Below are 20,803 nucleotides of genomic sequence, written 5' to 3'. Positions count from 1 at the left end.
GAGGCGAGGATCTGACTCCATGTTTCAGAAGGCTTGGTTTATTATTTTATGATATATATTATATTAAAACTATACTAAAAGAACAGAAGAAAGGATTTCAGCAGAAGGCTGGCTAAGAATAGAAAAAGAAAGAATGATAACAAAGGTTTGTGGCTCCGACAGAGAGTCCGAGCCAGCTGGGCTGTGATTGGCCATTAATTAGAAACAACCACATGAGACCAATCCCAGACCCACCTGTTGCATTCCACAGCAGCAGATAATCAATGTTTACATTTTGTTCTTGAGGCCTCTCAGCTTCTCAGGAGAAAAAATCCTAAGGAAAGGATTTTCCATAAAAGATGTCTGAGACATGAGCCAGCTGGGCTGTGATTGGCCATTAATTAGAAACAACCACATGAGACCAATCCCAGACCCACCTGTTGCATTCCACAGCAGCAGATAACCATTGGGTACATTTTGTTCCTGAGGCCTCTCAGCTTCTCAGGAGAAAAAATCCTAAGGAAAGGATTTTTCATAAAATGTGTCTGTGACAAGCTGTGCTGGTTTTATTTATTTATTTTATTTTTTTTTCAATATTAATTATTTATTCTAATGGCAGGTATAATCATAGAAGAAGTGGAAAATGAGGCAAAAATGGAAGAAAAAGGACTTTCGGAGGAGGAAACCATTGGTGTTGTTTTTAAGGATGACTTCTCCTACACACTCAGATTTCAAATGGGCAAAGCAATGTTTCCAAATGAAGGCTTTGAGCACATAGGTAACAAAATAAATGAAACCCCAGGCTTTGATTTTGCATTAAAAACTGTTTAGCTGCATTTCTGTGCTGCTGTGCCACCCCAGAGGGATGGAGGCTGCATGTGCCAAATGGCTCGAGGAAAACATGAGTTAAAATTTGAGGTTTTATGTCTGTAAAAGGAAAAAAAATCAGAGAAAAAAAAAGCTGTAAGAACATAAATGTCATCCACAGTTAGAGAATCAGAGAATCCCAGAATGGTTTGGGGTGGAAGGGAGCTCAGAGATCACCCAGTGCCTTTTTGCCCCTCTCCCCTTTGTACCTTAACACATCAAATCATGCCTGGAAAATGAGAATTGTGTGTGCATTAATGTCCCTGGCCAGAGATTTAACACATTAAAAGACAAAAGGCTGAGTAAACCCCAAGTCTTGATTTCCTCACACTTAGATAAAACTCATTTTCAACCCCACATGTCACGCACCAGTATTTATATGCACATGTACATGGAAATGTATTGATTAATATTGGTTAATTCTTTTTTAAAAATTTGTTTCCCCCACAGAAACCTGCTGGGATTTTTCAGCAAGGCACTGCAAAGTCCCTCTGTACTGGTATGGGGGGTTCCTCTCAGTGCAGTCCAGCATTGATGCAGCAGTCATAGAAGTAAGTGTGCTCAGGGTGGAATTTGCTGTTCTTCCCACAGTTCTGTGTAAACTTAAAACCCAAACTGATTAAACCAAAAATAGAGGGGAATAAAACCCCAAGCACCACAAAAACCACCAAGCCAGTTCATTTTTCCAGCCCTAAAATTGTCCAAGGCCAAGTTGGACAGGGCTTGGAGCACCCTGGGGTAGTGGGAGGGATCCCTGCCCATGGAGGGGGTGGAAAAAGGGGATCTTTGGGGTCCCTTCCAACCCAAACCATTCTGGGATCCTGTGATGCTCTGATTTTCTGTGGTCATCAACTTCTTAAATAATTAGTGTAATTCAAAATTTAAAAGAATGACAGATCATTCTCATGGCTCAAGGCAGCGAATGGAACAAGGATTTAATAGTGTTTAGTGCAAGTCAGCACAAAAAGATACTAAATACTGGTAACTTGCTTAAAAATATACCCCTATTATTGACAAACTAATAATTCTAATGCTTGTAACCCCCTGCTTGTTCTGATGTTGGCTATTGCATTGCAAAACCGAAATTAATTTAATTTCCGATTTCCTTTAGATGAAAACCAACCACTCTGTGTGGAAGGAAATGAAGTCAATTACTGGAGTTCACCTGCAAACTGTGATGAAACCTCTGTTCAAACTGGATTACCTTTGGTTCATCATCTGTGCCATACTGAGCTACTGCCCATACATGCACTTTTTATCAGTGAAAGTTCTCAAGGAGAAGAAGAGGCTGAAGGTACTGATGAGAGCAATGGGTCTGCAGGATATTTCCTTCTGGTAAGCCTCAGAAATTAATCAGTGCGTAATTGCTGGAATTATTTTATCGATGTGTAATTACAGGGATTATTTTATCCAGTGTATGGAGCAGCCTGGTGTGGTGGGAGGTGGCCCTGCCCATGGCAGGGGTGGAATTTGGGGATTTTTGAGGTGTCTAAACCATTCTGGGGTTCTTTTTGTCGGGGGACTCTGTTTCCACGCCTGTGGCTCTGAGGCAGGTCATTTTTGTAGTTGTTTTGTTGCTGTTCTCCTCCCCAAAAAAGAGGAGGAGCCCTCCTGGTGCAGCAGGGTTCTGGGTGGGGAGGGGGTTTTGTGGAACACGCAGAAACAGCAAAGAAACAACAAATTCTGGAGAAAGCCCTAAATGCTGAAGCAGAGGAGGGATGCTGGGTCTATCCAAACAGGTTTCCTAACCCATCTGGGCATGAGTATTTCCCACCATTGGAAAAGCACACGGATAAAAGGTCCTGGCTGCAGATTCTCTGTGTCCCCTTGCTGCCATCACTGAGCTGCAGAGATCTGGGCACGTGCCAGGCCTGGATTTGTGGAAGAACTTTTTTCCTGAGCAGTAACCAAGCACTGAAGAGGCTGCTCAGAGAGGAATGCCCCTCACTGGAGATACTCCAGACCCACCTGGACACATTTCTGTGCCTTGTTGAGCTCTGGGATGTCCCTTTTTGGGCAGAGACATTGACCCTCCCTGTCCCTCCCACCCTGACCCTTCCTGTGCCTCTCTGATATTTGCACCTGCCCACTCTGGAAACTGGAAATGGTTGAAAATGCAGAATATTTGAATTCCAACCACTTTGGCTATGTCATGGCAGTGTTATTATGCTCAGGGGCAGAAATAATTGTGCCTTGCCTTGCAGGTTATCCTGGAGTTTGCTGTACACTGTCTATGTCTCCATCACAGCCAGCCTGCTGACCTGGGTCACCCTGAGTGAAGTTTTTAATCACAGCAGCTTCTTGGAACTGTATTTTTTTTATTTCTTTTATGGCATGGCATGTGTAAGTTCGCTTTTGTATTCTTATATGATGCTCCTTTTTTTTTTTAATCCCCTAATTAAAATATCTGCAGAGTTTTTTAGGGCTGGTATTATATGAGAAAGTAACAAAAATACTCTGCTGTGATTTATTGTTATTTTTATAGGCTTTTAGGTTATTTTTATAGGCTTTATAGGTTTTAGGTTATTTTTTTGTATATTTTTTATACCGTTATATTTTGGGAGATTCTGACTCAAAATCAGAGTGAAGAGAGGCGCTAAAAGGAGAAATGAGGCTGGGAGTGATTTGTCTTATAAACCTCATAAACTTTACAAACCTGCCCTAAATCTCAGAGCTGCTAGACAAAGCCTTGAGCATCTGGAGGGAACAACTGAAACCCAGCAGGATCTCTAATTTTGCTCCTATTTTCACGTTGTTTTATTTTTAATTGCAGCAGAAATGCATCCTGCTAACTACTGGTTTTCTCTGCTGCAGATTCACTTCACTTTCCTGCTCAGCTCGTTGCTAAAGCAGCCAAACATTTCCAGTTTTGTGGGATTTCTCCTTCACATCCTCTTTGGGGCCCTGGGCTTTTTGACACTGTTTGAGAAACTGCCACGGGCTTTGGAATGGATTTTAAACCTCTTCAGTCCTTTTGCCTTCACAGCTGGCCTTGCAACGGTACGTCCATAATAAAACCAGTGCATCCCCAGGAGCTCAGCCCCCAAAATTCTGCCAGAGAGCAGCAAAATCCACAATTTGCATCACCAGAACAACCCAGTCACACCCCTCTGCTTTTAAAAAGAAAACTTGGCTCCAAAAAATCCTTAAAAAAATCTAAAAAATCTGTGCTAAATCATGGCAGAGATGGTTGGACACTCAAGTGCATCATGAATTTTACTGCAACAGGTTTAAATTTATAAAATGAGCAGTGGGATGTGGCTGGTGGGTACCAAGGGCTGCAGGAACTGAGGGCTGGAAGTGCTGCCTTTGCAAACAGCACTCTGTAACTTCTGCATGGTTTGAAATTCAGCTTACTGAGGCATTTCTGCTGCCTGTGGTCAGAATAAACCCTTTCCCTCCTTAGAAACAGCGTCGTGGTCACGAGTGAATTGGTTTTGAGTGAAAATGGCTGTGATGACACAGCAGTAACTCACACAAAGTATTTCTGTCTGAAGGAAATGTTGCATCTGAATTTTGCTTTTTTTTTTTTGCTTTTTTTCCTCCCCTAGATGGTAAAACTAGAAAAATATGGACGGCCATTTAGCCCAGAGTTGTACCCTTTTTATAACCTGTACCTCATCCTGAGCCTTGACAGTGTCTTGTATTTCCTGCTGGCCATCTACTTCGATAAGGTTTTGCCTGGTGAGTGAAAGTGTGAGGGGAAAAATGCAAACTTCATTGCTTTTTCTTCTATAATTCCCTGATTTGTAGAGGGAAAGTCACCAAAGGGGTGGTGGGAGGAGGGAAAACAGCAACCCTGCAGTGAGATCCTGCTCCGACAGCCCTCACCACTGGGGTTGGGTGTTGCAGGACTTGTTTGATTTTTTGGGACCAAAGAGGTTGTAAGTGGGTGTGATTATTCCCCACCTGCATTTACAGATATGGACAATTTAAATTGCAGAGTTTATAAATTCTTCCACTCTGCTGGAAGTTCACGTCCTGCCCTGCCGGGGGAGCGGTGGCTGGGCTGGGCCTTTATCGGAGCTGACAGGTGGAGGTTTTGGGAGCTTTGGGGGTTGATATTTCACCTTCTCTGCCTCTGATTCAGGCAAGTATGGGGTCCCACATCCTCCTGCCTTCTTCCTGAGACCCTCCTACTGGCTCAGGGGCAGCAGAGGGTCCGTGGGGGTGAGAGCTGGCAGCAGCCATGACCCCGTTCTGGGCGGCGACACCGAGCCGATGCCACCGGGCTTCGATGGCAAGGAGGCCATCAGGTAAGGGGCAAGAGAAATAAATACAGCTCTGAGTGGATTGTTTGGCTCCAGAGAGCACAGCCACGCTGCACTGGTGGGTGTGAGGCTGGCAGCTGGCATTGTGAGTGGGATTCATGCAGATGTGTGAAGGGCAGGGGTTGCTCGGTGTTTTGTCCCACTCTGGAGCTGGATTTGAACATTTATTGGATGTGGGGCATCCTCAACTCCCTGCCCTGTACTTCCCTCTCAGCAGTGAGTCTGTTCCCCTTCCCCAGCATCTTCACAAGAGTGTGCTGCAGAAAATGCTGCCCTGTCCATGCTTGCAGGGCTGGGTGGGCTCGTGGCTGGGGCTGCCACCACGAAATCTGCCAAAATAACAGCCAGGTCATCACTCCTAATTAAATATCCACGTTTATATCCTCCTCCTTCACTCACTAAATGTTCCTCGAGTTTGGCTTTGAAACCTTTCAAACAGCTGTTAGAAAAGCACAGCTAATCCTGCTTTAAAGGTACCTGAAATGAATTACATCAAGGGATTCCTTCTGCAGGACCAGTTGGAGGAGGAGGTTGGGAAATATTCCCCCAAAAGTTTTCAAAGTTTAATTTGAGGCAGAGGAAACAGCCCCCAAATTGTGATTCAATAATTAATGGCTTGCTTACTTTTCTTTAGGCTAAACAATATTAAAAAAACATACAAAAAGAACAACAAGAGCATCGAAGCTTTAAAGGGTAAGGAGAGGCTTTGTAATTATTTTATTCATTTTTCACTAGATAAGAACCCAAAGTGTTTGCAAATGTACTGGCTGTTCTGAATTCTGCCTCTGGGCCTGTTAAATTATATTGTGCAATGGTTATTTCTGCTGGGGTAAATTACTGGCAAATTTCTACCAGGTCGTTATCTCCCTGTTCCCTCCAGGAAAAAAATCACTGTTTATTATTTTTTGCAACAGCAGAAATCTCCTTAAAAGCTGTGTTTTTGCAGTGATGAACCACTCTAGAAATCCCCTCTCAAACCTCCCTTTCAAAATGTAAACTATTTTGGGCAAACTGGGGATTTTATGGCCAAATCTGCTGCCCCTGCCTGAGCTGTGTTCTCCATGAACTTGCCAATGCAAATATTTGACACAGCCATAGTAAAGTCATGGGGTATTTGTTAAATGCCTTTGTTTAACAAGAACTCCAAGTGAAAATATCAAAAATGAAAAGTACAAAAATACTAAAAATATCAATATGGCCTCAAAGGTATATATTGAGTGGAAAAACCAAGCAAACACAACCTGAACAACCCAGAGAAAGACAAAGTATTTTTTAAAAAAGAAAATGAGGGGACAAAGTCTGGCTGCTTTGAAATATGTCTTGAAATCTCACATCTTGGGAAAGCTCTGGGCTCTTCTCTTCCTGAGGACTCTTTTTGAGCCACACTAAAATAAAATGTTGTGAACCTTGTATAAAACTGAAGTCAAAATTCATTAAATATTGAAGATAATACATTTATTCCCTCAGTTCCATCAAGACATAATTCCTTACTAAGCTTAGGCCTAACTCCTGAAGAACCAGCCTGTGCTTTTGGATCTGGTTTTGCCTCTCAGTTTCTAAAAAATGTCACTTCTGTCCCCTGTGGCAAAAGTTACAGGTCCAAGTCCACTTCTCACACACTTCCATCTACTGTTGTCCTCCTTTTATTCTAGGTTTGTCCTTGAATGTGTATGAAGGGCAGATCACTGCCCTGCTGGGTCACAGTGGATCTGGGAAAACTGCTCTGTTAAATGTGCTCAGTGGATTTTCCAAGCCTTCAGCAGGTGAGATGGATGGGCCTGGATGCTGAGTTGTTTTGTTCAAGTGTAAGGGGAAAATAAGCAAAAAACCTCCAAGTTTTCCCTCAGTCATTCATGCTAGGTTGTTTGCAGTGCAGATTTCTCCTTCAGCACGAGCTCCAGGGATAATGGATCCTTCATGTGTGCACCATGGCCATTTCTCCATCTGGATGACCTGGTGCTTTCCATCAGCTGCACACCTACAGGAAATATGGTTTTATTTGTAAGGCAGGGTTTTGGTGCTCTGAAATATTTTTTAAAGGTATTAAATCTTTGAGCTATCTGGTCATTTTGCTTTTTTGTTTCTTGCATTTTTAATTTAACACTTGGGAAGCATCTGTGGTGCTGGAATTATTGTCAAATATTTCATTCACCCCCCTGTGCAGGTTCTGCAATGATCTACAACTACAATGCTTCTGAAATATGGAATATGGAAGGAATGCAGGAAAAGGTTGGGATTTGCCCCCAAATTAATTTGCATTTTGAAGCCTTAACAGTGAAGGAAAACCTGAGAATTTTTGCTCACATCAAGGGGATTCAGTGGAAGGAAGTAGATGAAGAGGTTGGTATGTGCTTCTCAGCCATTGACTTCTCTTTTATGGCATCTTGGGCACTTTTTGCTTTATTTATAAAATCTGATCACCTGCATCTTGTTCTGTGGAAATGAGAACAAACCTGATTTAGTGCCAAAGTGGTTTTTCAGTGCTCTCTTATCCTCATGCCACGAGTTAAAACTCAGACTTGTCTTATTTATCTCCAAGCAAAGCCATTATGGGTAGGTAAGTTTGAAATCCTGAAGTTGTAATGTTTGCAGCCATTTAGGGATTCAAACCAGTGCTCTGGAAATGTGACTCTTGTCTTTGTGTGTTCCCAAGGTGCAGAGAGTTCTCATCATGTTGGACCTCACCGACGTTCAGGATGTTTGTGCTGAAGCCCTGAGTGGGGGACAAAAACGAAAATTGTCTCTTGGAATTGCAATTTTAGGAAATCCCCAGGTAGGGAATGGCTGTGGTTATGCACACACAACATGTGTTGTTTTGGGACATAGCGTTGCATTTTGACTTGGCACAGAGGCTGTTGTGGTTTTCCCCTGCCACTCCAGGCTGCTATTCCCTTACTGGAAGGATTGGGGAATCTGGTTCAATCAGAGCCATATTTTTAATTAGAAGGGTGGTAATACTGCAACAGAAGAAGGAGCAATAAAAACGAGCCATCCTTGAGGGTACATTCTCTTCTCTGAACGGGACCATCAAAAGCATGAAACCAAGTGATGCAAGTGTGGAACTGAGCCACGTGGGCTGGTGTTGTAGTTGAGATGGACACAATATAAAACACCAGACTCCATTTTCAGAAGGCTTCAAACTGTTTTTATTCCAGCATGCATGCTTTTTATACATTCTTACCAAACTCATAAGTTTACACTTTACTCATTGGTCAGGAAAGACAAAGTGCTCATTGGAACAGGCAGTTGCAGGTTTCTCTTATTTATCCTTCTTTCTTTCTTGGTTTCTGTGTCAAGGAGCTTGGTAGAAAATTCTTCCAGGGGTGAACATGGATCCTGTTATCAAACTCCTCTCTGGCTCACAGAAGTCCCTGTAAAACTCATAGTGTGGCATCCCCAAAGGGGGAATAATTAGCATTGACTCCATGAGTCTCAGAAGGCTGATCAATCACTTTATTATACTATATATATAGTATAGTATATATACTATATAGTATATAATATATATACTATATATAGTATAGTATATATATATACACTATACTATATATATATAGTATAGTATATAGTATATATATATAATATATATACTATATATAGTATATAATATATATAGTATATACATTATACTATATATATACTATATAGAATATATATTATATACTATATAGAATTATTATTCTATAGTATAGAATAGTGATACATATATCACTTTATTATACAATTCTATCACTTTATTATACTATTCTAGTCTTCTCTTCTTATTAAGAAACCCATTGCCTTTACAGACAGTCACAATACAGGTTGACCTAATTGGTCCTTTACTAAAAACACCATCACCATTGGCCAATTAGGAAACCACCCTTTGGTGAACAAATCTCCCAAGCACATTCCACGTGTTCACAACAACAGGTGCAGCAGGTGAAGATAAGAATTGTTCATCATTCTTTCCTCTGATCTTCTCACAGCCTTCCCCAGGACGGTGCCTGGGAAGGTTGTGTTTCTCTCTGTGGCCAGAGAGCTGCTGCCACACCAAACCTCTTGCCCAGGCTGGGGTGTGGGGAGTTCTGACCTGGTTGTGCTTTGCAGGTGCTGCTCCTGGACGAGCCCACGGCGGGGCTGGATCCCTGCTCCAGGCACCACGTCTGGAGCCTGCTGCGGGAGCGCCGCGCCGGGCGCGCCACGCTCGTGGCCACCCAGTCCATGGAGGAGGCGGACACTCAGGCTGGTGAGCTCCGGCTGGCACCTTGGGGTGCACACCAAGGGGTTCCAGGGCACAGCCCACCTGTGGCACTGCTGGGTGTGTTTTTTCTGACAGTGACCACCCAAGCCGAGCTTGGCGAGGGTTAAAACTGGGCTGATGTGTCCCTCCAAGGCTTTGCTCATGCTCCTCTCTAGGATAAAGCAGTCTTCTTTGCTCACGCTCCTCTCTAGGAGAAAGTATTTCCACATTATCTGGCTTTGTCTCTATGTCAGCAAAACTTGGTTTATTTTCCATAATTTTCCTTTGTTTTTATTTTACTTGCCGCTATTCCCATTTCCCTATCATTCCTGTGCTGCGTGGGAAATACTCCAAAAACCCACAAGAATGCAGAACTAAAATAATTAACCATGATGCTGAGAAGAAAGGCATTGGTTTAAAAATATTAAAAAAAAAAAAAAAAAGACCTTCTGGGCTGGCCTGGCTTTACTCCTCTCAATTTATTATTAAAATGTCTGCTGAGTTCAGAAGGAGCAGAGTGAGGTCAGTCTGCTGCACTCTTGTAAATCCCCCTAAATCCTTTGCATTCCCTCCTCCTTAGATCGAAAAGCTTTCCTCTCCTGTGGGAGATTACAGAGTGTTGGCTCATCTCTCTACTTGAAGAGAAAGTGGGGAATTGGCTATCACTTAAGGTAAAACCTTTTGTTTTGGTCATCATTCTTTTTGTGAAAAGCTTCTCATTCTCATATTTTCTTGTAGAGTCTGTGTTTTTGTAGAGTTTATCTGGACAGTAGTAGAAATCCTGACAATTCATTTTAGAAGACCTTTAAGGCTGCCAAAATGTTCCTGCTTTGGACAAGAAGCTGCCTTTCTTGGGAACCCAACCCTGAAAGCTCTGAGCACGCAGCTAAAATGACTCTGCAGTGAAAGGGGACCAGAGTGAGGTGATCTGTGGTGCCAGAGTGACGTTCAATGGCTTTGATGCAAAGCTGCTTTACTTCTTAGAAGTTTGATTCCTTAGTTCTTGGTTTAGCAGCATTGTCCAGGATCATAATTCTTACCCTCAACCATTTTGTGCATGCATGGCAAAACCAGGGGCACTGCAGATGGCTGTAAAAATTCCCACTGAAGTTCTGCCCAGTTTTGGAGATTTCCCTATGGGAGGATCACCACTGGCTCTGTACTCCAACCAGATGAGGCACAGATTTTTTTATTTCTTATTTAACTTTATAACAAATGGGGTTTTTTTTCAACAGGATGCACATAAATGACCTGTGTGACCCCGAGCTTGTGTCGTCCATGGTCAGACAGTACATCCCTGATGCTGTGCTCAAGGGACAGAAGAGGGATGAGCTGTGTTTTAGGCTGCCTCTGGAAAACACTGACAGCTTCCCAGGTGAGAAACCTGCCCCTGTGCCAGGGTTTTGAAGGGAAACCCACTGGTGGGAAAAGCAGAAATCAAAATTACTGTGAAGGGAATAATTATATTCCTTGGTCCATAATGTGTGGAATTAGGAAGCTGCATAAATATCAGTTTTATAGAAAGCCTTCAGTGCACATGCTAATATTAATGAGGAAGATGAAAAAAAAGAAAATCCACCAACTAATCTACAAACTAAAATCCACTGACCCTCTTCTGTTTTCAGGATGGTCCATGAAAACCAAAACCACTGAATTTTCCACTAGTTACCTCTAAAACACAATAAATTAGTGATGACTTTTACATCATGGGGATTAATGACGTGAATGCTGGAACATCCAGTGTTAATTGGCCGAGTTTTTTAATTAAGACTTGCTGAGCCTGTGCTCAGCACGAGCTGTGGTACCTGGGCTGAGCCTGGTTGCTTCTCCTGTCCAGATCTGTTCAGCCACCTGGAGAGCAGCCTCTTGCAGGGGGTGGTGAATTATGAGGTGACCAGGACAACCCTGGAAGATGTTTTCCTGAAGCTGCAGGGTGAGGAAGACATCGATCCCGAAGGTAAAGCCTTCACTCCCTTCTGCAAGCATGCCATGCCTAAAGTTCCATCTAAATGCGTGTTTTAATTGAATATCTAATCCATTTCTGCTAAATGTCAATATTGATAGGCCTAGAGTGGCTTAGTTGGGTCCCACTTGCCTTCAGTGAGGAACATCATCTTGGAGAAGCCCAAATGATTCTGTCTTGGTTTCCCAAAGGGTTTCAAGTATGAGAATTAAGGCTCATGTTGGAAGGGTATTTATTTACCTTTGAAGGGTTGTACAGCCCAGACCAGGAGGTGGGAAGGGATAAAGTTTGCAGAAGGCACTTCCTAAGGTCAGTGAAGATCTTGGATGTGTTGCCACACCAGCCAGTCTGCATTCACCAGTATAAATTCTATTCTGGATGAATTATGGCCCCTTTTCTCTGCACTTGTAACTCTTGTCTCTCTAAAAAAAAAAAAAAAAAAAAGAAACAAAAATTTAAACAATTCAAAGCATCCCTCTGTTCAGAGCAGAAGATCCCTGATGATTGTTGGGGATGAAAAGGTGTCCTTGGAAGGCTCTTTGTGGATAATGGCATTTCATGGTGAACACACAGGAGAGGGAGACCTCGAGGAGAGGGACCAGAACCTCCCGTGGCTCTCCAAGCAGGGCATCCTGGCCATGAGTGGGATGATGCTCTGGAGGCAGCAGGTGTGTGCTGTGCTGAGAATTCACCTGCTCAGACTGAAGCACGATGGAAAGTTCCTCAAGGGCATGTAAGTACAGAAGCTCCCACCTGCCCTGCAGCCCTGGAGCAGCTCAGGAGGGGTTTAAATACTGCTGGAGATGTTTGGAAGCAGAGAATTAGGTGGGAAATGTTTCAAAGCTGCAAAAACAAGGGCAGTCTGGACTTAGCAGGAGAACTCTGGCTTGTTTAAGTTTTAAATTTCCCCATAAATAACACAATTACTTATTGGTGGATTTCCCCTGGCCTCACTTATGGTCTGTTTTTCCATCTAGATTGCTGTTGTTTGGAATATTTATCCTTCCACCACTGATGGTTTTAATGCTGTTTCATCTGTGGCACACCGCCAGCAGCTGGGAAATCACATCTAGCCAGTATTTTCTTCCCACAAAAGAGAAAATTCAAAATAGGTCTACAAACCTCCTCATTTTCAATGACACAGGTGAGGAACAACATGTGAGGCTGACTCACTTTCTGCATCAATGTGAATTTTATTATAATTGACAGAGCAACCTTGCAAATGCCACAGATATACAAAGGAATGTGCATTGAGAGATGTTTTATTTTGAGCAAAAGGAAATGCAGTCCTAGTGATGATTTAGATGATATGTAAAAGAGTAATGAACCAGGAAATCTTAAAAAAAGGCAATAAATAAACTAAGTTTGAAACACATATATTTTGTTCGACCAGTTTAAATAAATAGAAAAGATATACAAAATATGTGTTTGCTTAGAATCTCAATATTTGGGGTTTTTAACATAACTCTGCTTTGCAAGTAGGTACTTGTTTACATGAAACCCTTTTTATTTAAAGAAAAAAAATTCCTCTAATGACTCTAATTTCTGTCCTTGACTTGATTTCAGGATCAGAAATCGAGGATTTCATTGCTGCTTTGAAGATTCAAAACATAACCCCAGAAATAACCTTGGAGAAAAACATCACAAGCCTTCCAAATTATAATGGAGCTATAAAAATATCCCTGGAAGGCAAGGTGAGGGATATTTTTTTTCCTTCTTTCATCCTGCACATCAACAGGATTTCCTGAGAAGTATTTAAATGAGAGAAATAAACACACCTGTGGTGTGGCCATCATGTTTTCCGGAAAATCCCCTTGCCAGGGATTTTTCTCCTGGGAAGCTGAGAAGCCTCAGAGAAAAAGGAAAACAATATTATCTCATCTGCTTCTCCTGTGTTTTGTTCCTTTGGAATGTGTTTGGAGATTGTTTACCCACAGGTGATTGTTTCATTGGTTTCTGCTGTGGGTTGTTTTCACTCTTTGGCCAATCAGGGCCAAGCTGTGTCAGGACTCTGGAGAGAGTCAGGAGTTTTCATTATTATCTTTTTAGCCTTCTGTGAGTATCCTTTCTGTATTCTTTAGTATAGTATAGTTTAATATTCTTTAATATAATATAGTATCATAAAATAATAAATTAACCTTCTGAGAGCCTGGAGCCCCATTCATTATTCCTGCCTTCATCTGGGGACCCTGGAAATACAAGACACACCAGAAAAAGGAGAATATTTTTTTGGTATAATAAGGAGTTTCAGTAGTGCTGCTCCCGCCTCTCAGGGACATGAAGGCCTTTTTTTATTTTGACACCTTCAGAGCCGCCAGTTCACGGTGATGTGCAGCCCAGAGCCCATCAACTGCTTCCCTGTGCTGGTGAACATCCTCAGCAACACCTTCCTGCGGCTCTTCAACTCCACCTCGCGCTTCCGCGTCTGGAGCCAGCTCTTCTACACGGTCAGGGTCCCTCCCTGCCATCACCTGGGGCAGCTGGAGGGATGGGGACTGCGCAGCCTGGGCGCTGGGGGAGCAGCTCCCAAGGGCTGAGGGCAGTGGTCCCACTGCTGCTGGTTCCTGGGGGTGTTTAATGGGGATTTTCCCAAGGGTTCTGTGGGGTTTCGGTACCGTGAGGAATTGGCGCTGTTTGGAGAGGATTGGGATTGTTCTTGGAGAAGTTTCAGGGTGATCTAATTGTGGCCTTCCAGTCCCTGATGGAAAGATGGAGAGAGGCTGTTTACAAGGGCAGTGACAGGCCAAAGGGGGATGGCTTCCCAGTGAGCCAGATTGGTTCAGACTGGATTTAGCTGTCCCTTGAGCACAGCATCAGGGATGTACTGTCTGACCATGGATGACACAAGCTCGGGATTTTCCCCACCTGGGAGGGTGGGGAAGCCCTGGCACAGGTGCCCAGGGAAGCTGTGGCTGCCCCTGGACCCCTGGAGGTGTCCAAGGACAGTTTGGACAGGGCTTGGAGCCACCTGGAATAGTGGAAGGTGTCCCTGCCCACAGCAGGGGTGGAATGAGATGGGCTTTAAGGTCCTTTCCAGCCAGCCCGTGCTGATGAGCGTGGTGGGAATACAACAGTGATCTTTGCAAACCCCACCTTTCCTCAGCAACAAAAAGCTGGTCTCCATCCTCAACAATTTACAGTAACCCAAATTCTTTCTGCAAATTCTAGGATGCTAAAAGTCATTATTTTGTTCTTTTTGCCTTGTTCTCTGTTCTTAAACACCACTGATTTACCATTAGTGCTCTTGCTCACTGCTGTGTTCAACCATCCCATGAGCATTGAGCCAGCCAGATTTTCCCTGGGCGCATCAGCCATGGATGACTGAATTTCCCCCCACAGGGAGAAAACCCAGAGCTGAAGCATTACATTTTTTTTGGCTTATTCACCTACCTGCTGGTTTTGGCTGCTGGTTTGCCTCCTCTCTTTGCGATGAGCAGCGTGGAGGATTACAAGGTAAAGAGCACAAGGAGTGAATGCAATGCAAAATATCCGGAGAGCACCAGTGGGGAGGCCCTGGCACAGGTGCCCAGAGCAGCTGTGGCTGCCCCTGGATCCCTGGAAGTGTCCAAAGCCAGGCTGGACAGGGCTGGGAGCAGCCTGGAACAGTGGAAGCTGTCCCTGCCATGGCAGGGATGATCTTTAAGGTCCCTTCCAACCCAAACCATTCCGTGATTCTGTGGTTTATAGGTAGGATGATAGGAGAAAATCAGTCAGATCAATACCAAAGTGCACTTCTCTGCATCCACAATAATGTGGATGTTAATAAAGCTTTTGAGATCTGAATGATTTCATTTTCTTTTCATTTTAGGAATGACGTGGTTTTAAACAAATGGTTGAACTGAGAATTGGAAGTGCTCAGAAAGGAGAGGAAGGGAGGAGCAAGGGAATAGAGAAGGAGCAGGGCTGATGTTTTAGACTCTCCCTTTTCTCACTTTTGTCGTTTTTGCAGCTCCAGGCTCGCTCCCAGCTGCGGCTCGCGGGGCTCTTCCCCTCAGCCTACTGGTGTGGACAGGCTCTGGTGGACATCCCCTTCTTCTGGAGCCTGATGTGCCTCATGTTCGGGCTCCTGGTGCTCTTCACCCGCATCTGCCCCTTGGAGACCCGTGCTGTGCTGACCCTGGTGAGCTCTGGGCAAAATGGGTGAATGGGAGCAGCTCCCTGCCTTCATTTCACTGCAGGATTTGGCTTTAGAGAGTTTATTTGCAATGGGCTTCTCTGGGCAGGTTGTCATGTGTCCAGAGGCACCTCCTGGTCACTGATGTCTCTCTCTCTCCAGCTCATTTGCATCTTTGGTTATGGAATATCTCTTGTCCTCTTCGTTTATTTAATGGCCTTCAAATTTCACGTGGGGCGGAGCAATCGTTACATTTGGTCCTTAACCTTCATTTTGGTAAGTGAGGAGCAGCTTCACTCTGAAATGGTTGATTTACACACCTTGCCACTTGGAGCTTTGTTTCAAATTTCCATCAGTAAATTTCAGTTTATATCAATATTCAGCAGAATAACCTGAATCACTGACAAATATCCTGTTTTTTTAGCAATAATACATTAATGCTGTAAATAGTTTTTTCTGCTTTATTCCAGGTGAATTATGTTGCTTTTATGCACAGTGACCATCATGAAGTGCTTTACTACATCTGTATGCTGATTCCTATGTTTCCCCCTGTGGGCTGGATCATGTTCTCTGGACTAGTAAGCAAAAGACTAAATCCTACTAAATTCAATAATTATCCTAATGGTGCAAAAACTGGCAAAGCAAGAGGCACTTCCCAAATTCCCAGTCATAAAGAGAGAGTGGGAAAAGAAAAAGGAGTTCCAGGCTGTTGAGTGAGAGAAGAGGCCAAGATTTGATCTGTTAATCCTCTGTTTGATTGGGATGTTTTTGGTTTGTTTAGTCACTAAGAGCTGTTACAGTGGCTGTATTTTGGCAGCAGGGGTGGGATGGGAGGAGAAAGTGTTGGAATGGGAAAACCAGGAAGGAGTGAGCTGAGAGAAGGCCAAAGACCTGGGAAGAGAGAAGCAGTGACGGAAAAGGTCAACTTAACCCGGCTGATTTGAGGCCTCTGAATTTCTGTAGCCAAGGAAGCCACAACCCCTTGAGGCAGTAAGAACCAAAGGAAAAAATGCAGATCAAAGCTCCTTTATCCTATCCTGAAGAAAAGCTAAACATCCCTACCTGCCCCACTTTCTCTGACCCTGCCCTGAGACACACCGTGCTGAGGAGTTTTCTAATTGACTCATCTCCTTTTCTTCCAGAATTTCCTCATGTACCACGATTTCAGCATTTTTGAGACATGGAATTACATCTACATGTCTGTCTTTGCAGTAAGGAGGGACTTGGAGATGGTTGCTTGGGCAGGGGCGACTGTCACTGATGCAGTGAGCTTGCACTGGGCTTGTAAACTCTCCCCATAAAGAAAGGATGGGGTTTGTAGTCAAAATTTCCCATTAAGTGTTGGCAGGGGAGGCAAATTCCAAGAAATCCTGGGCTTGTGCCTGATGTGGCCCTTGGATGCTGCAGAAATGGGGCAGGGGCTTACGTGGAGCTCATGTAGAAGGCAGAGATATCATTAATAAAGTGATCATGCCAGTGCTGCTGCCACAAAAGGATGAGAGGATCTCCCATCCCATGGGGCCTCTGCTGGGGTGCAGGTGGATTATCTGGGCTAGAGCTGCTGTAGGAAATCAAGGCTTTTGCAAATGATCTGCCTATCAGAGAGCAATGTCTGCAAAGCATCAATTTGGCTCCTTGCCCCTGCAGACCTTTTCAACAGCTGCAATTAATGGGATGGGTTACTGCATCCCTTTATGATTAAAATCAGCAGGGTGTGTTGTTACCTTGTCTGCACCCAAACCTAATGAGTGTCTGCTTTTCAGCCATACGTCCACTCTGTGATTTTTGCTTTCCTCCTGCGCTATTTGGAGATGAGATATGGGGAAGCAGTCCCAGGGCTTGATCCCATCTTCAGGTGGGTCCCAGGGAATCCTTGTGAGCCACAGCTGTCCCAGTCTGCAGGGTGGGCTTGGAGCTGCACAGCCTCCTGACAGCAGGGGGGAAACGTGTTATGTGAAAAATGTTTGTTAGCATGTGGATAAAGTTCGTATTTTTAACTTTTTCTGTGTCCTTGAGAGGATAAAAATTGTGATTTCAGCTTTTTTTTAAGGGTCATAGCTGTGATTTCAGGACAACACCTTACAGGGGGTAAATTTTAGTTCCAATTTGAAAAAGAAAAGTTTTAACTCCTTTTCAAAGGTGTCAGTGTTGCTCCAAATAGGAATGAGAATTTTCCTAAATCTTGATCAGCGTGTCCAAGTGCTCCCTGCTTAAGTGTCACCAACAACAAATGACCTGAGTGACATGAGAGAAGATTTATAAAAAGTATTTAATTACCAAACACTACGTGGTTTTGGTTAATTGGTTAATTTGGTAATTTGGTAAAATGCCCCAAAAAAGGTAAAACTTGGTAACATTTGTAATTGGGTTAAATGCCCAAATTGCTTTGCAGACCTGCCACATGTATTTTAATTCTCCTTGACCAGATGATTGGAGTAGGGAACCAGTCAATAATGAAAGATGAAGGAGAAGCTGAAGCTGGCCTTTATTTTCTCAGCCATGCCAGTGAGGTTTTGCTTTTCCTCCCCAGGAATAAATTCTTGAGCAAACCCCATCAGGGGAACAGCTCAGTGATCCTTGTGTGTCCCTTCCAGCTCTGAGCCTGTGAGCTCCCCAAGGGCAAATAAATTTTGGGTTTCATTGGTGCTGCCAAGTAAATAAATTTAAGGGACCACACTTTAGGTGGGAGCCCTGCAATAAATTTAAAACGTGGCAGCACTAAAAGTGTGATCCTTTAAACACATTTTACTGCCCCAGAGGTTTGGGGCTTATCAAAAACACTTACCTGGCAAAATCTGGGCCTGGAAGGTGCCATTTCATAAGTTCTTTTCTAATGTTTGTGTCACCAGCTTCAACCTCAGCTGGCAGAAAAGTATTAAATTAAAAAAAAAAAATAGGGAATTTGAGGCTTTGAGGCAATTTTTTTTATTTCCTTCCTGCCACTGTGGTGGGTAGTTCAGGCCCCGGTCTGTGCACTGGGAGATAAATTTGAAAACTATTATACTTATTTCTAGATATAAATATGCATTTATGTCCTCTCTATACTGGGAAAAAACTTGTAAATGCAAACCTTTTTGGAAGTGATTCCCAGTGAAAGCATCTCTCCTCCTCTGTGGGAAAAGGATTTGTAGAAAATGTTTAAGATTTGACAGAAGGCTCACATAGTGTGTATCTGTGTGTAAACTTTGATATAAGGAATACTGACTTACAAATGTTATAGAATAGGTATTGGTAAAAGAGAAATTGAACTAGAAATAAGTTTTAAAAGATGGTTTTGCAAATAAGACTAGATACTTTAGGGAAATAGAACCATGAAAGATGTATTGTAGTAGGATTCAGAAGGGGTAATTTGTCACAGACATCTTTTATGGAAAATCCTTCCCTTAGGATTTTTCCTCCTGAGAAGCTGAGAGGCCTCAGGAACAAAATGTAAGCAATGGTTATCTGCTGCTGTGGAATGCAACAGGTGCATCTGGGATTGGTCTCATGTGGTTGTTTCTAATTAATGGCCAATCACAGTCCAGCTGGCTCAGACTCTCTGTCCAAGCCACAAACCTTTGTTATCGTTCTTTCTTTTGCTATTCTTAGGATTTCCCCAGAAGGCTAGCTTTCTTCTATTCCTTTAGTATATTTTTAATATAATATATATAATCAATAATAAATCAAGTCTTCTGAAACATGGAGTCAGATCCTCGTCTCTTCCCTCATCCTCAGACCCCTGTGAACACGGTCACAGTAATTTTAGATGATTAGACATTGAGACGATTAGACATGATGTTAAGACATTTATAATACAGTGTGGTCAAAGTTGATAGGTTAAGAAATGCTTATAGTGTTTTGTAATTAGGAAATAGTTGGCTTCTGATTGTGATGTTGTGAATTAGAACATCCGTATTGTCTCAGCCTTCATGAGACTGAAAATGGAATAAAGTTTTTAAAACGCCCCTCAGTTTGCCCCATCTGTGGATCAGAAAAGGGCTTAGTTCTGACCCTGCTGCACTCTAGGATCCAGCAGAGAAGGGAGGAGCCCCAGCAGAACAAGGAGCCCCCCGGAGAGGAGCCCCCCGAGGTGCGGGCGGAGCGGGACCGCGTGCGCGCCGCGCTGGCCTCGCTGCAGCGCGAGCAGGTGAGCCCACACCCAGCCCTGCGTGCTCTGCTCCATCCTCCATCATCTGCATTCTCACATCTGCCTCTGCTTTCTTAGCTCACGCGCTCAGATGTTGTCAGAGCCCAGGAAATCCCTCTGGCTGCCCCGGAGGACTCAAAACCCCGACGGGGGCTCAGAGACCTTGGCACAGAGGCCAAGACCCCTGCGCCTTTGATTTTGACCCATGGAAAAAATTACCAACCTTATATGAAGATCTACAAGCCACAAAAGTTTAAGTGGAATGATAGTGAATTTATCACAAGGTGAAAAGTAGAATTTTGAGGTTTTTAGAATGGGGGCTCGAAGTCCCAAGACAGAAGAATTTGAGCGTGCCCTTATCGTTCTTCTTTCTTCTTCCCAGCCTCCGTGCTCTAAGTGATGTTGGCACTTTTAGATTAGTTTAAGGTAGAAACTCACTGTCCAACATAAGTGATAAGTGTTAAGAAGTCGTTGTAATTAATTACATGTAGTTTTTAGTATAAAAGACAGCACTGCCTTTGGGGCTGGCCAGTGTGCCTCAACCTGGCCTGACCTCGGCGAGTCAGAAAAAGAATGTTATAAATAAGAAATAATAAACAACTTTGAGAATGAGAACAGATAGAAAAGAGACCTGTACATATCTCAGAGTCACTCTGACCAGCAGAAATCCCAAGAAGATGTGATCTCACCGTCCAGCCCACGGTCACCCTGGCACCACAAGGACTTTAGTTGGCCCTGTTATTTTTATTCCCATCCTGCATATTTTCCTGTTTTGGTTTTTTATTTTTTAACCTCTGTTTCATGGCTTTTTAATTTAGAAATTTTCTCTTTTTCAAAGTCCTGCTTAATGGTAAGAACAGATCAGCTGTCTCGTGGGGTAGGAGGAGAATTTTTATTTCCCTCTCTGTCTCTTCACAGGACTTGCTTGTTGTCAACAGTTTGCGCAAGGAATACGAAGTCAAGACAGCCACTTCCATCTTCAAGAAAAAGAAGAAACTTGCTGTCAAAAACCTCTCTTTTGGTGTTAAAAGAGGTTCAAGTACTTTTCTGCACTCCCTGTAATATAAATGACTAAAATCTAAAGGGAAGGCCTCGTTTGGAGGCAATGTTTTTGTTAGAATTTTCTTGTGGGCATTGAGACCTGACACTCTGGGCTCCTGCATTCAAAGTTTTAATTTGAAAGGGCATAAAACAACCCTTTCTCCTACTGTACTTTTAAATGTTACATAGAATACAGGGGAGCAGTCATATGACCAGTAAA

At 43.3% G+C, this 20,803-nt stretch overlaps 1 protein-coding gene across 1 annotated transcript in view; it reads left to right on the top strand.

Moving 5' to 3' along the window:
* Positions 1–20,803, top strand: part of LOC129127977 (ATP-binding cassette sub-family A member 9-like) — a 34,547-nt gene that overhangs the window by 6,154 nt on the left and 7,590 nt on the right. Inside the window, exons 4-30 of the mRNA XM_054644974.2 lie at positions 599–757; positions 1,297–1,397; positions 1,958–2,181; positions 3,051–3,189; positions 3,661–3,846; positions 4,398–4,530; positions 4,937–5,102; positions 5,752–5,810; positions 6,770–6,880; positions 7,282–7,457; positions 7,771–7,890; positions 9,207–9,345; positions 9,920–10,010; positions 10,575–10,714; positions 11,177–11,296; positions 11,876–12,035; positions 12,280–12,446; positions 12,869–12,996; positions 13,612–13,749; positions 14,642–14,755; positions 15,252–15,422; positions 15,579–15,692; positions 15,887–15,994; positions 16,559–16,627; positions 17,180–17,271; positions 19,422–19,542; positions 20,461–20,575. Of these exons, the coding sequence (XP_054500949.2) occupies positions 599–757; positions 1,297–1,397; positions 1,958–2,181; positions 3,051–3,189; positions 3,661–3,846; positions 4,398–4,530; positions 4,937–5,102; positions 5,752–5,810; positions 6,770–6,880; positions 7,282–7,457; positions 7,771–7,890; positions 9,207–9,345; positions 9,920–10,010; positions 10,575–10,714; positions 11,177–11,296; positions 11,876–12,035; positions 12,280–12,446; positions 12,869–12,996; positions 13,612–13,749; positions 14,642–14,755; positions 15,252–15,422; positions 15,579–15,692; positions 15,887–15,994; positions 16,559–16,627; positions 17,180–17,271; positions 19,422–19,542; positions 20,461–20,575 (3,561 nt within the window). The remainder of the gene's footprint in view (positions 1–598; positions 758–1,296; positions 1,398–1,957; positions 2,182–3,050; positions 3,190–3,660; positions 3,847–4,397; positions 4,531–4,936; positions 5,103–5,751; positions 5,811–6,769; positions 6,881–7,281; positions 7,458–7,770; positions 7,891–9,206; positions 9,346–9,919; positions 10,011–10,574; positions 10,715–11,176; positions 11,297–11,875; positions 12,036–12,279; positions 12,447–12,868; positions 12,997–13,611; positions 13,750–14,641; positions 14,756–15,251; positions 15,423–15,578; positions 15,693–15,886; positions 15,995–16,558; positions 16,628–17,179; positions 17,272–19,421; positions 19,543–20,460; positions 20,576–20,803) is intronic.

This window comes from Agelaius phoeniceus, chromosome 19 (assembly GCF_051311805.1).
Source record: "Agelaius phoeniceus isolate bAgePho1 chromosome 19, bAgePho1.hap1, whole genome shotgun sequence".
In the NCBI taxonomy this organism is placed as follows: Eukaryota; Metazoa; Chordata; class Aves; order Passeriformes; family Icteridae; genus Agelaius; species Agelaius phoeniceus.
The sequence above is the reverse complement of the archived record's forward strand: the minus strand, read 5'-3'. Positions and strand labels throughout refer to the sequence as shown.